The 21797-nt window shown below is 37.4% G+C and overlaps 1 protein-coding gene across 9 annotated transcripts in view; it reads right to left on the bottom strand.

The window, feature by feature from the left end:
- The window catches only part of SWT1 (SWT1 RNA endoribonuclease homolog), a 42874-nt gene that overhangs the window by 17188 nt on the left and 3889 nt on the right, over nucleotides 1-21797 (bottom strand). For 7 of the 9 annotated variants that reach the window (XR_012629926.1, XR_012629927.1, XR_012629929.1 and 4 more), the window contains exons 3-16: nucleotides 19058-19116; nucleotides 16737-17490; nucleotides 15341-15406; nucleotides 15158-15214; nucleotides 14387-14516; nucleotides 14156-14257; nucleotides 11315-11503; nucleotides 10659-10752; nucleotides 9173-9306; nucleotides 8193-8344; nucleotides 6788-6926; nucleotides 5439-5584; nucleotides 3890-4098; nucleotides 2141-2269 (exon numbers count right to left, since the gene is read on the bottom strand). Coding sequence is in view for 5 of the 9 variants with exons in the window: in XM_074877124.1 (XP_074733225.1) it covers nucleotides 2141-2269; nucleotides 3890-4098; nucleotides 5439-5584; nucleotides 6788-6926; nucleotides 8193-8344; nucleotides 9173-9306; nucleotides 10659-10752; nucleotides 11315-11503; nucleotides 14156-14257; nucleotides 14387-14516; nucleotides 15158-15214; nucleotides 15341-15406; nucleotides 16737-17490; nucleotides 19058-19116 (2360 nt within the window). In the remaining 4 variants the exon portion in view is untranslated. The remainder of the gene's footprint in view (nucleotides 1-2140; nucleotides 2270-3889; nucleotides 4099-5438; nucleotides 5585-6787; nucleotides 6927-8192; nucleotides 8345-9172; nucleotides 9307-10658; nucleotides 10753-11314; nucleotides 11504-14155; nucleotides 14258-14386; nucleotides 14517-15157; nucleotides 15215-15340; nucleotides 15407-16736; nucleotides 17491-19057; nucleotides 19117-21797) is intronic. The other 2 variants (XM_074877125.1, XM_074877127.1) reach the window with 2 other exon arrangements.

Raw genomic sequence — 21797 nt, 5'->3', positions numbered from 1 at the left:
AAATAGGCTCTCCGTTTCAAATAAAGTCAAATGACAGAAACCTGTTTGACTTTGCTCCAGATATTCTAATGGCTCTAATCAAGACAGTACATATTTTATAAAATAGATTTCTCTGATATCTTGTTAGACCTGTGTATTTTCACAGAGTTCTCCCATAAATGGAAATACAGGACATAAGTAGCTTTCACTAAAAGAAATACAAACTGTCTTTTGTTATCGCCACGCAAAGTTTTAATGAAACACCTCTTTAACACCAAAGTAACAATCCTGAAGCACCATATTCCCCTTATATCTCATCCACCACATATATAAACTGATACCCCAGGATTTCTTGCAAAAACTTTAGGACTGGAATAAAAAGAACCAAGTTTAGCAGTAACCTGTTTTATTAAAACAATTTCTTTAGAGGAAAAAAATAATCAGCAATGAAAATGAATCAATTACCATCAAGCTGCTCTAGCTCACATTTCTACCCATATTTTTCTGTTTCTACTTCCATAATACTTAGACCATTTATCTTTGAAAGACAACAATTCTTTGAGTGGATTTATCCACTATCAGTGTGCTATACAGAAAAAAAAAACCAAACAGACCTAAAACTTGGGCTATAATACTGCTGATGCAGGGATGGTCTTTTATGCTCATATGAACACACTATTTCACATTAATGTACCCTGAAGCTTGTTTAGGACCTACGGAATATATATTTTACTGAAACACTTTAATTAAAGAAGTATTCTTTTGATCATAATAAAAAAAAAGCAATGAAAACTTATTTGGAAGTGGTGACAAGTGAAGCAAATGTTTGCATGATTCTATCATAATTTTTATTAAAAAAAAATACCCTAGCAGTTACAGATGAAAACTAGCTTAAGTCCCAAGTGACAGAGCTCCAGACTTTAGAGGTGCCTTGACAGGTCAGACCTCACACTTTACAACTGGGACAACCATACGCCCACACTTGGCAAGACTGTTGTGATAACTATAGCGTAAGGACTGTGAGCCTTCAGAAAAGACTGAAATGAACCTTGCTAAGTATTGATGATGCAAGTTTAAAAGCTCACTGCTATGGTAGAATGACAGAAAAAACACTTCTTGAAAAAAATTACATGTCTATTAGATAATGTCTAACAAAGCTGTAACAGTAAACAGTAGAAATGTAAAATACCTCAACACTTACTTAAAAGGCAGATTGTTTCTGTACAGGGCAAGCCCAGTCGTTTGGATGCATCTATTTCACAGTCTTCTAACCTATCTGCATCCATACTATGCAAAAAAAGTGTGCAAAGTGGTAGTGTTTTCCCAAATCAAATAGCTTCAGCCACTCAGATTCACAGCCCCTAACACTTTAGGATGCTCACAGCAGTTACCAGAACTTTAACCACAGTTACAAACCGGTTCCTACAAACACTCTTTAGTCAGTGGGAAACTGAGGAACTCCGCAATCGTCAAAGTGACAATTTAAAGCATTCTTCTGTGGCTGTTCCTGCTGGTGAATAAACTTCATTGCTAGAAAAAAAGGACTAAGCTAAGACTACACAGGAGATACCTTGTTCTTTCCAAAGCTTCATTTTTATTATTATTACTCTTTAAAAAGAGGGAGAAGACAGAGGGAATATTATCCTTCCTAAACTGAGAGTCCAGATGACTGTTACTGTTACTGCTACAATACAGGTTTTGACTCATGAAAAATACTCTAGAATTGGCAACATTGAAGTACCAAAACTTTGTGTCCTTCACTATATCAGGGATTTGCCCCCAATTCCAGGGGGCCTCACACTTGAAAAACAAATGTTCTGAATTATTCAGAGTTCTTGCCATCAGAGCTAATGTATTAGTTAATCATGTCACAGCTCTGGTTACACTCTGAGCAGAGGTGAGTGGCTCGTCTTCAAACACCAGAAAACAAATTCCAAGTCGTAAAAAAGAAAATTCACTCCAGAGATCTGAATCTCTGCAACAGTTCCTTATTCTTTTGCTATGAAGGAATAGTTCTAGGTAGCCTTCATACCAAGACTTTTACTGAAAATCACGTAACTAAGCACAAATAATAAACTGTAGTTTGGCATCAAAAGATGTCAGTGACTTTTATGCCTTTAGGTGACTGTTACTAGCTTTTATGACCAGCTTAAACACTTACCTACTAATTCCTTCACGGATATCATTCACAGCTGCCAACAGTTTCTGCAGACCTAAAAAAGCTTCTTCAAATGAAGACTTTGCAGTCATAGTTACTGTGTTGGGGTCCAACTTTTGGAAAATTTCAATACTAATATTAAAAAGAAACAAAGAAGAGTAGTTGAAGAGCAGTTAACAAAAATCCTCAAAATTCAGAGAAACCCAGTATCTATTGTATGCACTGTATTTTGACTATTAAAAAAACCCACAAGGTCAAGTGTAAATCTATACTAAAAAACGTGTTATCTAAAATAGCCTTAGACTAAACGGTAGAAAGACCATGCCATACAATTGTACTTTGCCGTTTAAAATTTTCCTTGGCAACTACATTCTATAAAAGTATTTTACCTTTGAAATAAGTAGATTTATCACTAAACTTCACTTGAGAACGCAACAGTCTCTTCATGCACGACCTGAGTAAACCTCTCTTAGAAGCGAATTGTTAGGTCTAAGAAGCAAAGTAAAGTACTTCCCATCAATTTTCCAAGCAGCTTCATTTTCCAGATTTACTGGCACGTGTTTGACACCTCCCCTGCAATGGTTGTGTTGGGACAATGAGCTGCAGTGCACTCATGAAGGATTACCCCCACAGCTGCAAGGTAAGTAGTATTTTCTTGACATGAGCAAGAAGAGTGCAAAGTGACCTTTGATTCTAAAACTTCATCCTCTTTTCACAGCATGCTCCTTTACAGGTGGCAAGAGCCAACAGTTCTGTTGCATTTTCATTATAAAGTGGTACACCTGAATGAGTCTTCCCTCGAGGCCTACATGAAACCTTCAAGTTCATGATTACTATCCCAACACTGAGACTGTTCTCTGGTGCATATCCTCAGCTGACCTCAACACCACACCAAGCCAACTCCTAACCAGCTTCAATTCAGACTGATCTGCACTGGTGTAAGCCATGAGGAGTATGCTGGTGCATTATTATTATCACTGTTTATTAGGCAAGTCCTTAACAGACCACCAAAAATGGAATTCCTTTGTGCTTGACATAACTGAGTCCCTCCTTTGAAAAGGTTTCAGATTAAGACTACAAAAAGAAAACACAGCATCTATTTAGATTTTGTGATAGCATCCAAAAGAATGGTATCTCAGTGACTTTCAAGCAGATTTTTCAAAAATAACTGAAATAAAAACACTGATAAAACATCTAGATGGGGGGGGGGGGGTGTAATTTCCTGCAATTTTGAGTTTATATGAGAAAGGAAATTCATCACTAGATTCTGCATTTGGATTTTATAGAGTGAAGGATTTTGCTTAACATGAAAATTTATTATATTTCAGATTGATTAAAGGTTAAAAAAATAAACAATAAGCTAGTATACCTTCACATGATTTGAAAAGAAAATAACCATATCAAAACTTAGAACTTGAATGCCTTTTTTTTATGGATAAAGATGAGATTTCCATGGATGTCCAACATTTGTGGCTTGTACAGCGTTTTCAACACTATTCTCTAAGGCAACTTATTTCAGCCACTGTCCAGAAAGAGAGCAGTAGACTAGACAGATCACTGACTGCATACACAGAACAATTTGCATGCTCCTAACTTCTTTGCCTGACAAGTTGCATGATTTTTTAATCGTCAATTTTCATTAATTACTAATAGCTTCTTCTCTAAAATAGGAAGAAAAAACCAATTTGTAAAGTGCATTTGTTTGAAAATTATGTAAGGTTATGTAGCGTGAACTTCTTTAGCACACCGTACCTGTACAAGTTTATTGTATTCCATACACCTTCAAGGACTGACCAGATTTCCTGGCGTCTGTTTTCTTGAGTCACATGAAAGCTTGGATGTGGCTTTTTTTCTTCAGAGTTTTGCAGATTTGGTGTCATTGCTTCCATTTTTTCACACACAGCATTTTCTGAAAGAACCATGATGTCTTCTGATAAATCCTGCTCACTGTCTGACCTCACCTTATAAAACAGTTTAGCAAACAAATAATGAATGTATTTGGTTCCTAACTTAAGAAAACTTGAACACTTCTACATTTTTTTTAAAGCAATGCTCAAAAAAGCAAGGCTGAACTCTTCTAGTCATAACTACCTTTATTCTAGTCTCTGTCTCTGAAGCATCTCTCAGTCTTTCTTCTATATGTATATTGGCATTTCTACAGAGGGGAAACTGAAGCAAAGGGAAACCCTATGCCAAAGCTTTGCAGGCATGGTAAGCTGGTATAAACGAGAACTGCTTATTACTCTTACTCCCTATCCCACGACTGATGGCACATTGTCCTCTGCAACAGCACAAAGTATTCAGCTACTCATTTGGTAAAATGGTTCAGAAAATGTGTCTGGGTTAAACTGAAACTGATCTGGCACAACCTGGGCTGTATAAGGGCAGTTCTCTGGGAAGTCAAACACCTGTCAGGACAAGGGCAGGAGGAATCAAGTTTTCAGACAGAACACCTGCTTCTTACAGCAGCACCGTTCACAGAGCTGTGGGCCAAGTGGCTGACAGCAACACACGCAGAAGCTACAGCACAGTAGACAATCAAGACTCCCCAGATCATCTTTCTTCTCCTTGACCACCTTCTTCCTTTCCCCTTCAGCTTTCTCCAAAACTGAAAAGAACTTTTTACAGATATTCTGACCTGTATTCTTTCCCATATATAGAAATGTTTCAAGTTATCCATGCTCATTATTCCATTTTATGCCATTACATACAGTAACCACAAAGCAAGACACTGAAATTTCTCCCACAGCAATTCAAGAGATAAGATGGAAGACATACTTCTCAGAACACAAAAGGTGTCAAGACACCCCCCATTAATTATCACAAAGCATGATACAAGTGAGTCCTTTCTGCACATGTAGCACCAGAGCTACCAAGACAATGAAAGTTGAAACAGCACACCTAGGAATAGCAGTATTGGATCAATATCAGAAGTAGAAACAATTTTAATTTTAATCTTTAAGGCCCTTTTGCATCCGCTACAAATGCAATACAAAACTAAGACATTTTTCCTGAAAGCAGCTAAATAATGTTTTTCAACCACCCTCCCGATACTAACACCTTTATATTAGGGGAATAAAAAAAGTCTACCAAGCACATACATACAGGCAGAAATTTGCTACATGAAAATAAAAGTTAAATTTGAGGTCTATTAATTTTGAAAACACTCTAGCAACAACATTTCCAGCAATAATCTGTTGAAATTATGAGAACAATTTAGAAATCTAAACCAAATTTGTAATATGAACATGAAGCAACTTCAAGACGATGTTAGGTGAACAAATACTAAAGCTCCCCTTACCTCTGTAAATGTTTGGTATAGCTTATTCACTTCAGCATAAGCCTGAGGAAGTACACCATTATAGTCTGACCTTAAGCTGAAAGCATGGAGTATTTTTTTTGATTCCTGGAGCAAGATACGCACTGTTGAGGTGTCAATTGGTTTACCTGATATTTAGACATTAATATGGGGGAAAAAAGTATTAGATGCTAGGAGTTATCAATCTTAGGAGGCAAATTTAATATTCAAATATCTGAATTAACTGAAGCACATAAAAAGCCCTGAAAATGGTTTAGAAGCATTAGATAAAACAGGCTCAGGAGAAACGTGTCAGGTCAAAATTTCTCACTTCTTAATCAAGTCTTCCAAATTTATCTCAGGATCTAGCAAGAAGATCAACTGGCATATCTAAAATTATTCTGCAGAACAGCAATATCCCAAAAGAGGTATATCTGTTAAAATCATACTCTTAAAGACATCTTTAAATAAATTAAAGGGGTTTGGGGTCTTTTTGTGGGCTTTTTTTTTTGAAAACAAAACTCCCTGCCCTCATCTACCACATTAAGTAGTCTTCACTTCTCCATAATTTATTTGGCAAATGCAGATAATTTGGCCACACACAACATGGTGGCATAGAAGGGAGAAAGATTACTTGCTTTTTAAAAATAGTTCAGAGATCTTGGTGACCATTTATATATATATACACACACACATACATATTTTTTCATTAAAACGTTTTTTTCCCTGATTTGTGCAGGTACATAGAGATGTGTGAATGATTCTTACACACCTGACAGTGTTCATACATTTGCTTTTATTGTCTTTGTATAAAAAATAGAAAAAAGCCAGCAGAATCCTGAATTAAAAAAAGAAAAGGGAAAGAAACATTTCCAAAATAATTTGCATGATTTTTGCAGGTGATATTTAGACTATCAGGGACCACAGGCCTGGACAGACTTGATCTCGGCACAAGCTTCCTTTTTTTTTTTCCTCGCTTTTTTGTTTGTTTGTTTTGGGTTGGTTTTTTGTTTGGTTGGTTTTTTTTGGGATTTTTTTTGTTTTGTTTTTAAATATAATCCATAGCTCATCAATTTCAACTCAATGTTGGCTTTAAGGCTACAAAAACAGTGCTGGAATTCTGCCACCCATCTGGGGAATAAATTGTGAATCAATACAAAAATAGATAAGACTGTCCAAGTTATGGCTCCATTTGGATAATCTTAAACTGAAATAAGAAAGCAGAGGAGCATAGAACACATCACTATTTAAACATACAGGGTACATGCCTTTTCAAAGTGTCTACTTCCATAAGTACTAAAACCAGAACAGTGAGGTTTTTTACAAGTTAATTAACACTCTCAGATTCTCACCTGTACAAAGGTGTTTATCAAGACATTCAATGGCTGAAAGTAAACTCCTTGGCACAACATAACCAAAAACAGCCATCCAATGTTTTCTGTAACACTTCAGCAAGTTTGCTAATGTCCATGGTGGCTTCAGATACAGTATCTGAAAGATAATATGTTATAAATTCAAAGGCTGACTTTCATACAGACACATTCCTATATATTTCACAACTGCTCTATTCTTCAATAACGTTATGGCTTGCGTTTGCTGGAGTAGAATTCCAACGATTCCTCAGAAATAAGGCCATACTCAGATTTAACAAGTTTATCTATCAAAATAGATTTCATTCAGGTTAAACAGATGCTCATGTAGAAGCGTTCAGTGTACAATAATAATCTTTCAACTTTTTCACGATTTTTGGTTCCCCTTTCGTCAAACATTCCAAATAGTCTTTAGTTATCCCTTGAAGTGATTTAATGTATTACTTGTGTACAAAAGCCAGAACAACAGTAAGTATGCCGTTGATTTTCCAGTATTGTGAAAAAAGTAAAAATAAACACAGTTTTCCTAGCTGTGACTATATATAAATGAAGTAATACATGCATTTTGCAATAAAATTGAAATTTATTACTACCAAGTGAAACCAGAGTTTGGAGAGATGTTAACAGGAATCAACTAAGTTAATCAGAAGTGCCTAAACCTTAACAGCTAATCAAAGCTCTATCTTGTGGGACTACAGTCATCCCATACAAATGATTTTTTTTTATTTTTGAAAACCACATAGGTTTATCTGCAATATATTTAAACTTCTAACTAACCCTTACCAGCTATAAAATAGAATCTAAACCAAAGAATGGATGATTTGAAAGTGCCTTGTACATGAGTAATTATTTTCTGCTAACAATACTTTTGAAAAACTGAATGTTTGAGGTTCTCATTAACATCCTCGTAATTCTGTATCTGCATTGTAACCAGAGTAGCCAAGAGCGATTTTATCCACATAGTGTCTAAAAGGATCTGTTCTGATGGGAAAGAAGCGCCTGCAACAGCAGTGCCTCAATATTATCTAAAACATGATGGGATAAATTTCTTGAAGGATGTCTTCACAATGCAGTGATTTAACCATACTAGAAAAAACCAAATAGAAATTTAAGGCAACACAAAGACTTCTGAAAATTCACACTGAGCAGCCACCATCTCTGTTACCATAATTATTAAAAGACTATTAAAACACTGCACAGTTGTTACTAGTCAAATAGTATAACCTTGTTATAATATGAAATAGTTAAACTGGACACTGAACTGTTTACTGTTAGTGAACTAGCTGACTTAGCTACCTGGCTTAGCACAGGTACTAATATCATTAAAATACCAAGGACATTTAAACTTAATACTTGAAATATGAAGCAAGATGACATAAGAAACCACCTCCATCCATAGGTTTCCAAACGCAATTTTCATTTCAGTCTCCAAAATACAAGATAAAGCTTCTCCCAAGTTCTTTTCAAGGTCTGGAAGTATATTTGGGAATCGTGCAGGAGGACCAGCATCATCTCCTCCTGTTTTCTTGAATTCTGTATCTGTCAAACCAATGACAATAAAAGTTACTTATTGTAACCGTTTCTATACCTAATTTGTATTAGTACACAAATAACTTGCCCCATAAATAAAGACAGACTGCACTTTATATTACAAAGCAGATGGACTACACCTAATTAGGTTTCAAGTATTTCTAGTTATACCCACTTGTACTGTGGATATTTTTAATTATGAGCTACTAACCAAGAAGATTAATTTCCCCAGAGCATTATTCATTTGTGATCTTATTCCACATTTCTTTTTTCCTTAAATAACTTAGATTATACACAGCCTGGGGGGGTATCAGCAAGTATAAGAAGATTACTTCTCAATACTGTAAGTGGTATTTGTATCTTTGGAAAAACGAACAGGGAACCCAAGAATCAAGTTCTACTGTCTGGGATGAAGGTAGAAGTATTAGCATAAAATGTAAGAAGTGATCTTAGCATACTGAATTTTACAACTACTAAGAATAGGACCCAAACTGGCTCAACTGGAAAAAACCCTTCTCAGTCCTAAAACGTTCAGGATACCTTTTAAATGACTATAAACACAGGAAATGCATACTGTTTTTCTTTCTCGAAAACAAAAATATGTCCTATTTGAATTTCCTAGAACTCTAAGAGACAGATGTTTTAATAAAGGTCTCAAACTTTCAGAAAACCTTTGGAAAAAAAAAAAAAATCTGCTCCAAACAAAAAGCATTCCTAAGGATTCAAAGTATATGAAAGCTGAAGTTATAGTAGAAACTATTCTCGCTCTTCTACACTGATTGCTATGGGACTCAAAAACCAGCAGATGTATACATGTACATTAAACAGTTTTATTACATTTTGACTGTTGCAGCTCACGACAGTTCTGGTGTCTGTTTACGTTCAGATTCTGTAGAGCAGTAACCAGATCAGCTTTGCAGAATGCCTTGACCTCACTCACAATGGCTTTATTACATAAATTTTTATCATCCCTAGGAAAAGAGAATTAATTATTGACATAAAACTGATATTACTACATAGTAAGTAATAAAAGCAACACACTGAAAAACTGTCTTTTGCAAGCCTATTTTCTGAGCATTATATATGAAGTTTTCTTTCTCAAGCATTTAGAAGCAGTTCAAAAAATTAAACCAGGAAATTAAGTAAAGCATCTATTCTGAAAAAATTAGAAACATACTGAAAAATGTTTCAGGTTCTAGGTTTGCTTTAAGAAAAAAAACAGCTATAAATACTACAGCAATGATGCCTAGTTGCTATGATCTTAGAATGCAAACAAGGAAATAATTCTAAGACAGTAGTATCTTATTTAATTGCTATAATAAATTCTCACTTTCTACACCCTTTTTTACTGTTCTGCTAGCCAAATCATTGCCCCAGATGCCACCCTGACGTATACACAGCTCCAGCAGAACTACTATAAAGATGCAGTACAAAGTTGGCTCCTAGCACTTTCTCAAAAAATCCCATTGCTTATATCGATAAAGGATAAATGGATTTTCAAAAGAAAAGCACTTCTGAAGTCACCTCTTGTTCTTTACTCAGAGAAACCCAAAATGATTATCAACAGCCCTACCAATACTGTGATTGAAAGAGTAATTTCAGCAGCAACCCAATCCACATGTCAACTTAAATAAACCAACTGATGCCTGCTGTCTTAACTCCACTTACTGAAACCGTGCAAGAAATGGTTCTAGCAAAGACCAAAGCAAGCTGTTTACAGTGCCTGTCGAGGAATATTAGCCCTTTAAAAAATAGTTTCATGTGTCTTGTATAAAATTGAGAATCAATACTCAGAAGTCAGCTGTTATCCTCACAAAACAAAAACAAAGGCAAACCTATCTCCACCCTCCAAGATCAACCTTAAACGCCTCTCATCCTCCCCAAACCAGAGGCAAATCTATCTCCACCTTCCCTCTAAGATTAACCCCTGACAATATTTATCACTGTTCCAAAACAGGTGAGCAGAAACAAAGTAACTGGATCTCAATCATTAATGCATCTTTTTTTCCGATTCTGTAACTCCAGTAACACTTTTTGTGAGAAGTCGGAGTAAAATCTGAGACAGCTATGCTTCAAAAAGTCTTAAAATTGAATACTGATTAAACTTAATTCTACTTCAGGCCTCAAGCACATAAAGATGATTAAGTCTACAATCTTTGTGTTTTATTATATCCTTCTACTCTAGCTTTTAAGAGGGTGATTGCTCTTCAAAAAGCTTACTTCAGACACAGCTCCTCATTTTACAGTATGATTGGAAAATAGGGTATTTAGCATGAGACTAACTTACACCTCATCAGAGACCTAAAACCACACAGGAACTCACGTGCAGAGTATGACAACAGCTTGAGGAAAGAGGTTCTGATACTGCAGACAACATTGTAAAACACGATCATCATTGTTCTCGTCACTCAGGCCATCTGCAAATTTAGATAAGACAGTGCTGACATGTTCAGAAGTAACTCAACATAAGAAATACTTCAGCATTGTCATGGTACTGTTTTTAAATTTAATACTCTCCAAACAACGACACAGAAGTGTAATCCAAACACAAATCTGAGCTTTGAATTCTTAGGTACCGCTCCACTCAAACCACTGCGGTTTGCCAGAAAACATCAAGTGAGACACACCAAAACTATGTTAGATTTTGTGATGACCAAGTAAAAAGTAAAAGCACACAACATATCCTTAGCTCACAGGTAGAAGTAACTAGATGAATTTTCATTAAGTAATCCCCCACTCAGCAATAGATGTAGCTAAAAGTGAGAAACAATTGACAAAACAATAGTGAACAAAGCACTAATTGAATAAGGTATTTGCATCCTTGGATAGGCTCTGAAGGCTGCTGTAAACTATTAGCTAATTTTAATCAGCAAACTGCAGAGTGAAGACTGTATTAAACTCAAAATTTAGTGCTAAGGTTCACACTAGGTGAACTGCAAGGATTAAGTACCCAAAACAAACTGATCGCAAGTATATTACATATTTTTTGAGAAGCGAGCTGCATGGATTGCCCCCACAATTTTGAATCTTGTTTTTTGAGACACATGTAGATGAACTGGACTGCAGGGATAGCTTTGTCCCGAACATGCTGCAACATTTTCCCCTTCTTCAAGTTGTCCAACTCTTGTAGAACGACCCAGGGAATTATTAGTGCAAGTCTGCCAACGCCTGGAATGAAGAGGAAAAAAAAAAAAACACCACCAAAAAAGAAAGACATTGTGAAGAGCCACGCAAACTACTACAGATAACTTTTAATTCAAATGTCATGTTTATCTAAGTTCACACATCTATTTTGCCAGCAGTTTTCACATTCCATGCTCAAGAGTATCTAGCATTAAAAAATAAACAACTGAAAAAGGCCAAGTTCTCTTTAACCTAACCTCAAACTGGCATTACATTGGTTCTGTGTAAAAATGACAATATTAGGTAAAGAAAAGGAAGACACAATTTTAATCAACAGAATACTCTGACAACAGTGTGCAGCAATATTACAAAATATATTTACAGCAATTATCATCTTGTCACACACTCACTGTAAGATGTTGAAGCAAGGTGACAGCAGCTGAAATAACAGCCTGAAAATACCTGAATGACCGCAACAGTCACTGTGCCAAAATAGTCATCAAATAAACAGAGCAATGGTTTGCGCTAATTGCCAACCAGCATTCCATGCCAGGAACAGGAAGTATGGATATTGCACCATGGATTTATTTGTATGTAAGTATGGTCTGAATTTTAAAACTATTATATATGAAATACATGTTAAATCAGAAACGTAATGACTGTTCTATTGGTCCACTGTGGTAGGTGCACCCACCCCTGATGAAAGACCGTTGAGCCACCAGACTGCTAACTCTGGTGAAACATAAAAACATCTGCTGACCTTGGTCTCTAGCAAAATATAAAAATATCTGCTAGTTCTGACAAATATCTGCTGACTTTGGACAGACTCAAATAACCACAACATCTGCTGATTTTGGTCACAACAGGGTTGCACAACTGGCTATTGTTAGATCCGCACTTTGGTCGAAGGCTCAGACCCTCAGCCAGTGTGGACAAACAGGACCATATTTTGACCACAGATCAGATTCGACTAGGGTATAACTGGAGTCTCTCCAGAGGAGAAATGACACCAGTCCTCCTTGGAGCACCAGGTCTGCAGTCGGGGACTCTCTCCTTGGGTCGGGATGTTGCCTGAGGTAAGTCCTCGAGGTTGAGAGCCCCCATCTTTTAGGTGAGCGATTTGCGCATTTTGGGTCATCATTTCTAAAGCTTGAGAATTCTTAAATTGGTCATGCGGTAATTAACCCATCTTACATCCTGAACCTGTGGTTTGCTGATATTGTCAAAGTATTAAATGATTTTTGATTAGAACAAAATTCCTTAGAGCTTATAAAACCTACCTAAGTTAATTTTGTGAGCCTCCACAACATTAATTGGTGTAGTAACTCAACAGAAGGTTTTCCTTACCCTTTGTATCTTTCTATTAGATGTAAACCATTGACCAAGTGTGGGACTAGGAATGGATCCAGCTGCACCTAGACTCCTCTGAGGAGGAGTTTAGAAAGCAAGGGGGTCCATTCTGAACCTCATGACTCAACAGGAGGGTCTCCCTGACAGTTTTGTCTGACTCTGTCCTCTATGCAGTAAGTATCAAGTGAACCTTGTCATTGAATCTTGTTAAACCACTGTCACATTTACTATCTGTCCTGGGGTAGCGGCCGCGTGGTCTCAGACCCCGGAGGGGCTAAACCACCACACTATCAAACTTTGTTAAGTCATATGTTTACAAATTCATGTTAAAATCACTTTTGCTAATATCTTTGACAGTGATTCGTTAAGTGATCTAAATCCCTCATCCATGACATCCACCCATGACAAACACTTCAACTGTTTTCTTTCTCATTCACATTATAAGAATACAATTTTGAAAAAATGCATTGATATCCATCTGCTCTGTAATAAATAGGTAAGGAATCAGCAATCTTCTGTACATAATAGGTCTGGTACAGGACAAGAAATTGGGAGCTGCAATATTCTAAAAAAAGGCATCCCATGCCAATGCAGCACCAATGCAATATTCTAAAAAAGGCATCCCAATGCAACACCACCCCTAGTATGGGAGAGAGAAATACAGTCTGACACATTCTTGAAAATTACTCAGGCCCCTATTAAAGTTATTTTCCAGGTGGCCAGAATAAGTGTATTCATTACCTGAAAGCATCAAAGCACCCTAAGTATTCTGATAGATACCAAATATGTCTACCAACAACTGACACACATGATCCCAATCCTGCTAACATTAAATCACTAAAAGATTCACAACATAAAGCCAAACATTAAAGCCAGAGTCTGCAATCTGAATTCCTGAGAAATTGCTCACACATCTCATGAATTCTGTAACCTTTACCAAGACAGAAATAATGACTGCTTATCAGATTTTAAAAGTTTTTAGACTTTTTAGACTAGAAAGAAAATGCTAAAGAGATCAGAAAACATCATTACCATTAGTAATGGATTAAATGTTTAAAAGTTTTTTTTTTTACAATAGGTAAGACTTATTTACCTCTAAGAACTCATCCACTTTCCCGGGAACATCGACCGTGATTCTCTGTAGGTATAAGCATAGTGGGTTCTACTTGCATAGCTGAACTTTCCTTAAGAGTCAGCCTTTTAAGTGTGAGCCTTCTGCTTCTGCCTCTGTATGAAACCTGCTGCCTTTTTAAGAAGCCCAGGTTTGTTTTTCTTCACGTAGCCTGAAGTTCTTACAACATCTGTTTTTTCTTAAAATGTCTTATTGATCACCATGTATTCACATACCTGGTATATCCTCAGATTTCAGGGATCTGACAAACTCAAGGTGACTAATCATTATATTTGTATCAATCACCACCAATATGTTCAGACCAGAAGTAAAGGCCTCTGGGGGGGAAAAAAAAAAAAAAAAAGAGAAAAAAACAACCCAGTTGCGAAAAAATCAGTTGTGTACTCTACTCAGACCATTAACCAACAACTAGTTGCAAGTAGATACCAAAGAACATCATGACATACCAGCAGAAATATTTAAATCCTGTTCTGGCAGATCTATTTCCATACTTGTAAGTTCTCCACAAGTCTGTGCTACAGACAGCGCCATGCTCTTCTGAACACGAGCAACATGCAAATCTTCAACTATCTGCATCTACAATGAATAAAAATTTGCATGTATGAAATCAATTGCAAGTAATCACTTCTGAATTGTTCCCGAAAAAAATACTGTCACATTAATGCTGTTGTGTTAAAACTGACTAAAAACAAGCACGAAAAATTTTAAGTTGGTACAGCAAATGTAAAGGAGGACTTTCTGCACATCTTCCACTATAAGTAGTCCACAAAAGACATCTAAAATATGGCCTACAATGAAGATTTGTTTATGACCTTTCTATCTGGTACACAAAAACTTTGTTCCATTTTTTGCTACACTGACTGCAAGTTTCCTGACAGGTGTTTCTTAAAAAAAAACCCAATCTCTTTTCCAATTTGAAAGTTAGAGGATGGAAAAGAAGATACCTAGAGTATGTAAGCAAATATGAAGGCCTCCTACATTGCGGAGAATAACAGAAAGGCAATCCTTCCATCTCAGAAAGTTCCCAATTAGCCATACTTTAGCAAGTTTGTTTAGTATTTGAAAAAAATGCTCCACATTTTTTGACATGTGGAGCATGTTGACATAAGGCAACAATGTAAAATACTAGGAAAGGTCATGGAATTGTCCACCTACACAACCTCGGTGCCATGAGTTTTTAATACAACTTAGAAGCGTTAAATTAAAGCATTACTAACCTCTTGGTCTGTTTCTGGGATCTGACTGTTTTGAAGGGGTGGAAAGACTTCAAAGCTCTGTAGAAAGAATTAAAAAAAACATACCAACAATACAGAATATCAAGGAAGACTGAGGAACAAGTGATCCTCATGTCAAGAGTTTCGGAATATAGCTCTTTCGTGTTAAACAAGCACATCACTAACCTTTTGGACAGACTTTATGGTCTCACCTTCTTGGTAGGAGTCAGACGTGCACGGTACCTCAACATTCTAGAAACAAGCAGGAACAGAAATAGAACATGTATCAGTCTTTTAGAGTGCTCTTTAGAGAACGCTGAGTATTCCCAAGTAAACTGAATAGGTAACAGAAAACCTATTTTTGATATCCACGAAGCAGCATCTACAGGGTTTAGAAGGATGCATTTCCCTTAAAATAAATACGGTGGTTTACACAGTAAGCCTGTTTTTCCAGTGTCTTGCAGGTTTGTGACTGTTATTCTTGCTCTGGGCTTCCCAGCACAAGATAGACATGAATTTAATGGAGTGAATTGTACAAAGGGTTGCTAAGACCATTAAAGGACTGGGGCATGTCATACAGGAGGCTGAAACAGCTGGGACTGTTTGACCTGGAGAAGAGAAGGGGGAGTCTTATCCATGTTTATAAATATCTGATAGGAGGGTGTAAAGATGGAACCAGACTCTTAGCAGTGCCCAGAGCCAGGACAAGAGGCAATGAACACAAACTGAAGCACAGCAAATTCCATCCGAACATTAAAAACCCCACTTTTTTACAGTGAAGGTGCTCAAACAGGCTGCCCAGAGAGGTTGTGGAGTCTCCATCCTTAGAGATATTCAAAACCTGACTGGACACAGTCCTGGGCAACCTGCTCTAGCTGACCCTACTTGAGCAAGGGGGCTGGACTAGACGATCTCCAGAGGTGCCTTCCAACCTCAACGATTCCATGATTCCACATGTAATTACTATTTTCACATACGCACAAAACGATCGCGCTACCATAACGTGAACTGAAATCTCCAAAAATGTTAGGCATGTTAAATGAGAACAACAAAGTAACCACACTCAAGATAAAGTTGAGGTGCAGTTCAGGCTAGAACTCAGAAACAAAACAATTACAGCCAAACGTGAAGTTCTGCAGGAAAGGTACAAATTTAGTCCCAGATCTACAAGTTCTCCCGGCATCACTTTGCCAGCAAGGAGAACCTGTTTGGCAGGCAAGTTTTCATTGGTTCAGTTTATTCATTCAAAAAACGATACAACCATGTCAGTTCAAAAAAAATTCTGCTGATTTATACCTAAATGGAAGCATTCCACACCCCCAGCAGCAAAGCAAAGGTATGGAAGCATACATGCAGACACAGTCCTAATACGCAAGACCTTTATTCTTCTAGCTTGTTTAACCATTTAGCAGAGCAGAGGAACATTTTAACGTGGTTTACATTGGGATCAGAAAAATCCAGCTAGTTGGTGATGCAATCCTGTTTGAAATCTGTAAGACGACAGTCTGCATATAGAAACTGCCGTTCAGAAACTAGCCTGAAACACCTACCTGCATAATAAAAAGAACTGGTTTCTCATTACCTGCTTAAAACAAAATGCTGTGGCTTCAAAGTCCCTTTCTTCAGTCCCTGAATTACCAGTAGCTTCACTGGTATCAGCATCCTGTTTTTTCCGTTTAGAAGAGTCCCATCGTCGTGGTGTTTCAGCTGAATAGTGTGAAGGTGTATGTTTATTCATGTGCCGTTCTTTCTTAGAAAACTCCTTATATTCTTCTTCATACTCTTCTTCCCAAGTCCTAGATAAGGTACTTAGCTTCTTGGTGAAAGGCCTATCATCACACATAGTCCTTGTAGAGGTGTCAGATGACTTTTTTTGAATTCTGACATCTTCACTCCGTTTTTTTGATCTATCTGCCTTTTTATGTGGTACATGTGAATCGTACGCAGATGACTTAAATTTTTCCAACATAGTTTGTTCCGCTTTTAACTTTAGTTTGCAGAGTTCAGCTTCCTCTGTCTTTTTCTTCAGCGCCTTGTGCCTCTGAACTGCAAAGCTATGCCAGAGTCTTTTTCCTTCTGTGCCATCAAAACGACTTTTGTTATAACTTTCTTTGCTAGTAGTCACTACATCAGGAGTGCGTGTACTTTTTCCATGTTTAATTTCTTTGGCTTTGAATTGGATAACTATTCTCTTTTGCTTTTCAGCTTGGATTAAAGAATTGTCTGTGGATTTGCTTCTATTTGGAGATTTTCCTTGGGATCGTCCATCAGTGCCATGAGAAATGGTAGAACTTTGGTCTTGCTTCTTCTCTTGCCCATCTTTCTCTATTTTGAATCTATAGAAACATAACAAAAAAAGTAATGTAATCTAGCTCAGGTAATGTAAAAGAACAAAAAATAAACACCAAAAAACCCCCAACCTGCCCTGGATTTAAGCACTTACAGCTAAGTATGAGTACTAGTTTGGTATGTTCTTAAATAGGAACTTGCAGCAACATCTGTCCTTTAAAATTGTTTGATACAGCATTTTTAGTACTTACATTTTGCCTAGCTGCACAGCTTTTTAGCTTACAAAATTAAGAAAAAGCTTTTTCTGCATTCACTAGCTATTGGTTTGAGAGATGCCCTACAAAGTTTAGTTTCATCTTGTCACACAGATAAGTCTTAAGAGCAGTTTAATGGCATATGAGGTGTGTTACCCTAAAATTTGAGCGTGCAGCAGCTCAGCTTGGTCACACAGTGCCAAACACCACACAGCGTTCAAACAGCGCAGGATAAACAGACTGGAGAGCTTGGAAAAGGAACGATTGATGGGACTATAGTAACATCCTACAGAAATCATGAATGTTATGAAAACTGAATAGGAAACTTTCTTATAAGAGCAGAGAAAGTACTTGATAAATTTATCGTACAGTAGGTTTAAAATATCCAAAGAAAGCTTCTATCCTACTCTATAACAGTGTTGTCAAAAATGTTGGGGAGGTAAAGGCCATCTGACAAACTCACACAGGACAGGTAATTTAAATGCTCTGACTGGCCTCCAACTTCTGACTTAGGAGACCCCTAACTGGTTCTTAGAAGCTGGAAGGGTGTAAACAACAGGTGAAATCATTTTGTACTTGTCTTGTTTCACATATTCCTTCCTATGCAAGCCCTACTGGCCACTGTCAGGGGGGAGGTACTGGACTGGACAGTTTTGGCATGACATAGTGTATCATACTGTACTAACAAACAGTGCTTAACAGCATGTATACACACAGCTAAATGTCCTATAATTTACAACTCCAGTCTGAGAGAAACGGCAACAAGATTTTGCCATGGTTAAGAAACAATCAAAAGCTTTTTCCATCTCAGGATTCAAACTTTACATGAATTAGTTTCCAAACACTGTTTACATTTGCTACACTCAAGGTGAAAGATTGCTTTTGCTTTCTTTGCCTTGGAAACAATTACTTCAAGCATCAGAAGTCAATGATTTCAGGACTACAGGAAACTGTTAAAGGTACTAAGTACAATGCAGAACTATCCTCCAGACTTCACTGGAGCCTTTTCTTGCTAAGAAAAACATGTAATGTGAAATACAGACCAACAAAGTAGTGCTCAAGACAAAAAAAAAAATTGATCTTTTTATAACAGCAGTGTTGGAAGGATATAATTCCTACCTTATCTGAACTGTAGTATCATACATTACAGTTAAAGACAGTAATTCTGAATCCTGTGTTCTCAACTACCTCAAACTTCCCAGCTTAGACAGAATCCACTCATTAATGCAATGCCATCAGTTAAAATACCGTATTTTATTTGGTGAACAGGTCAAACAAAACTCTTAAATTCAGTATTAAAAAAAGCCTGTGATTGTTTTATTTTTAAGTAGTTCCATTTAATGACAGAACAAGAATTTACCTCTGAACTTCTGTCTCTCCTTTCACTGTATGGGTATAAGATCTTGTGTCTTCAGAGTTCTGAAAGAGGAAAAAATCCAAGAGCTTATTATAGAGGAAACTGCAGTTAAAACAAACCTTCATAAGATGAAATAAGCTATTATTTCATACTGGATTCACTATGATGTTGAATAAGTTAACTTTGAAAAAGGCAGCCACATACCTTGCTATAATTTAGCATTTAGATTTTGTTGCATTTAAGAACATCACAAGGGGAAAAATTAAAATGTGGCAAACAGTTCTGGGTTATAAATAGAGAAAGCTCAACTAATTAAACACATTTACGATTCATGTGTTTCATATACTCTACAAGTATATTAGTATGTAAAATATACATTTTTGTATATTTATAAAAATTCTTAGGGAAAAGAAAGTTACCTGAAGACTACTTCCAGATACCCCTTAGGTAAGGTCCAAGAGAGGATATGTCTATGGGAGGTTTTTGTGCAGAAGAGATGTGTTATTAATTCTCATCAGATTTACTAATTAGGTGGAACAGTGTGAACCTGCAGTTATGTAGGCCTCATTAAGAGTAAAGATAGTCCCCAAACAAAGAGTCTGAACAGTCCTTGTTTAGAAAGCAAGTTATACCACTGCTCGGCATACCTATATTGCAAACTACGTTGCATTTATATTGCAGAATAACTGTAAGATGACTTTGATCAGGTCAGAACTGAAAGCAGTTGATTATTGCAGCTATGGGAAAGAACTGAGAGCAGCAAAGCGACAGACTCTGGTGATATGAACTCTGCCCCACAAAGCACTTAATTTTTATATACCTTTGGGTTATAAGCTTCAGTTTTCTCAAAACTATAGCAGGACATAGGAAATTACAACAGAGAATGGTCACAGATAAGGAAGCTCCAAACAGTACACCCTTTTACAAATAATTCACTCCTTCAATAATTGGGTCATGCTGACTCTGTGAGGCCATTAGGTCACTGCTGTGACCTAGTTAGATTTTCCTAACTAGAGAGGCCTGCAAAGGCCTAATGAGGCCTTAAGCTGGTTTACTTCCACATAGGAAAGCACTTCCTTAAAAAAATAAAAGGGTTGCAGAAACCAGTGGGGTCCTAACGAATTAAAAAAAAAGTTGAGAACTTCTGCCCATGGTTGGTTGTGGAGTTGTAACAGCAGCAAAACCAATGAAATCATAACTCAGAAGACTGTTAAAGGCTGCTGCCACTGAGGATTGTATCGATGCAACGTGCTGCAGGAAAACCTGTTCAACTCACATGATTATAATCAGATAGGAACTAGTGTTTTATTGGTTTATTAACAACTCAATTAACTGGTAATCAGTGAACTACACACTCAGGATCAAGACTAGCAACACAACAGAAAAAACTATAATAACAGATAATTACAAAATGATACCAGCTCAGATGTCTTGGTACCAGAAAGTTTTAATCTCACAGCCCTCCATGACAGGCTTTGGCACCCACACTCACGCAGCTGAGGACACAGGTGCTCCAGCTGTGTGTGCACCTGTGCCACTTCCTACAATTGTTGCTAATGCACATGCTCCAGCCGTGGAGCTGCTCCATTGGGGCAGGGGGAGGTTGTCATGCTGGTGCGACAACTTCTGGCAGTATCAAGCCCAGCTTGACTGCTGCTCAGTTACTGCTTTCTCTCTTCAAGGCCTACTTTCCTAGAACCACAAGTTCTCAGGATGTTTATAGTATTTCTTTTCAACCTAGCGCCTTCTTTTCTCAAGTTTCTTGATAATCCCTTGATTTTCACTTAATTTGGTCATTTTAAGCAAACTTTCTTACTGTTAGTTTCCTCTTAGCATTATCAGTTTGGGGCAAATGTCCTCTTGGAGCAGACTGGTTGTTGCATTTAGGGTGAGAATAAATTTGGTAAGAGATGAATCCCCTTGCGTTCTAGCCGATCCTCAGAGATTAGAGGGACTAGGGGCAGCTGGATTTATCTCTTAATAGGTATGTCAGTTGGGGCCATAACTGTAGGTCTGACCCAGCCCAAACAGCCCATACACTGTAAGTCTGGTTGCATTCAAGAGAAGCAGTCAGATTCACGAATAGTACGGTTTATTTACATGCAACATCTACAGATTCCTTAAGATTGCCTACGATAAATGCACAAACTGCAGGTTGGCTCTACAGCACTATACAAAAGAAAAAGGATTGCAATCACACACACACCTGGGGATACACTCAGCATAGCCGAGGAAATCTTAACAAAAGGCGTCCCTTCTGGGGGGTGCGAGAGCACAAACCCGTCGATCTGTCCCTCCAATTTGGTGTCAGATTATCGTCCCTCCCAGTTAGGTACAAACTTGGGGTACTATTTATCTTAGTAGGTATGGGTGAGTGGGTGGGACTGTAGTCAAGTCATTATTTTTTGAGTAACGACATCATTCATTTTGTGGTGCCAAGGGGTACAGCTGGGTTTTGTGGGAAAAAAGAGGGAGGACAAGAAGCAAGGTTGACTTGGGGCGAGGGGTGCAGCTGGGTTGTGTGGGGAAAAAAGGGAGGATGAGGCACAGAGTTGGAAGGTTGCTACAAAAAAATCATCTTTCGAGAGAAACGAGTAGAACAGGAGATAAATATGTCCTTGAAGTGAAAGAATGGGACCACGCGGCCTGCACCCCGCTTCGCGTTCCTCCTTGGCACCACAGACACAGACCACTGGACCTTCATCCCATCCTGTGTTTATCCTGGGCACTCTGTGTCAAGGAA

The sequence above is a fragment of the Strix uralensis genome, chromosome 8 (genome assembly GCF_047716275.1).
Source record: "Strix uralensis isolate ZFMK-TIS-50842 chromosome 8, bStrUra1, whole genome shotgun sequence".
Lineage (NCBI taxonomy): Eukaryota > Metazoa > Chordata > Aves > Strigiformes > Strigidae > Strix > Strix uralensis.
This window is presented reverse-complemented; position numbering and strand designations above follow the sequence as displayed.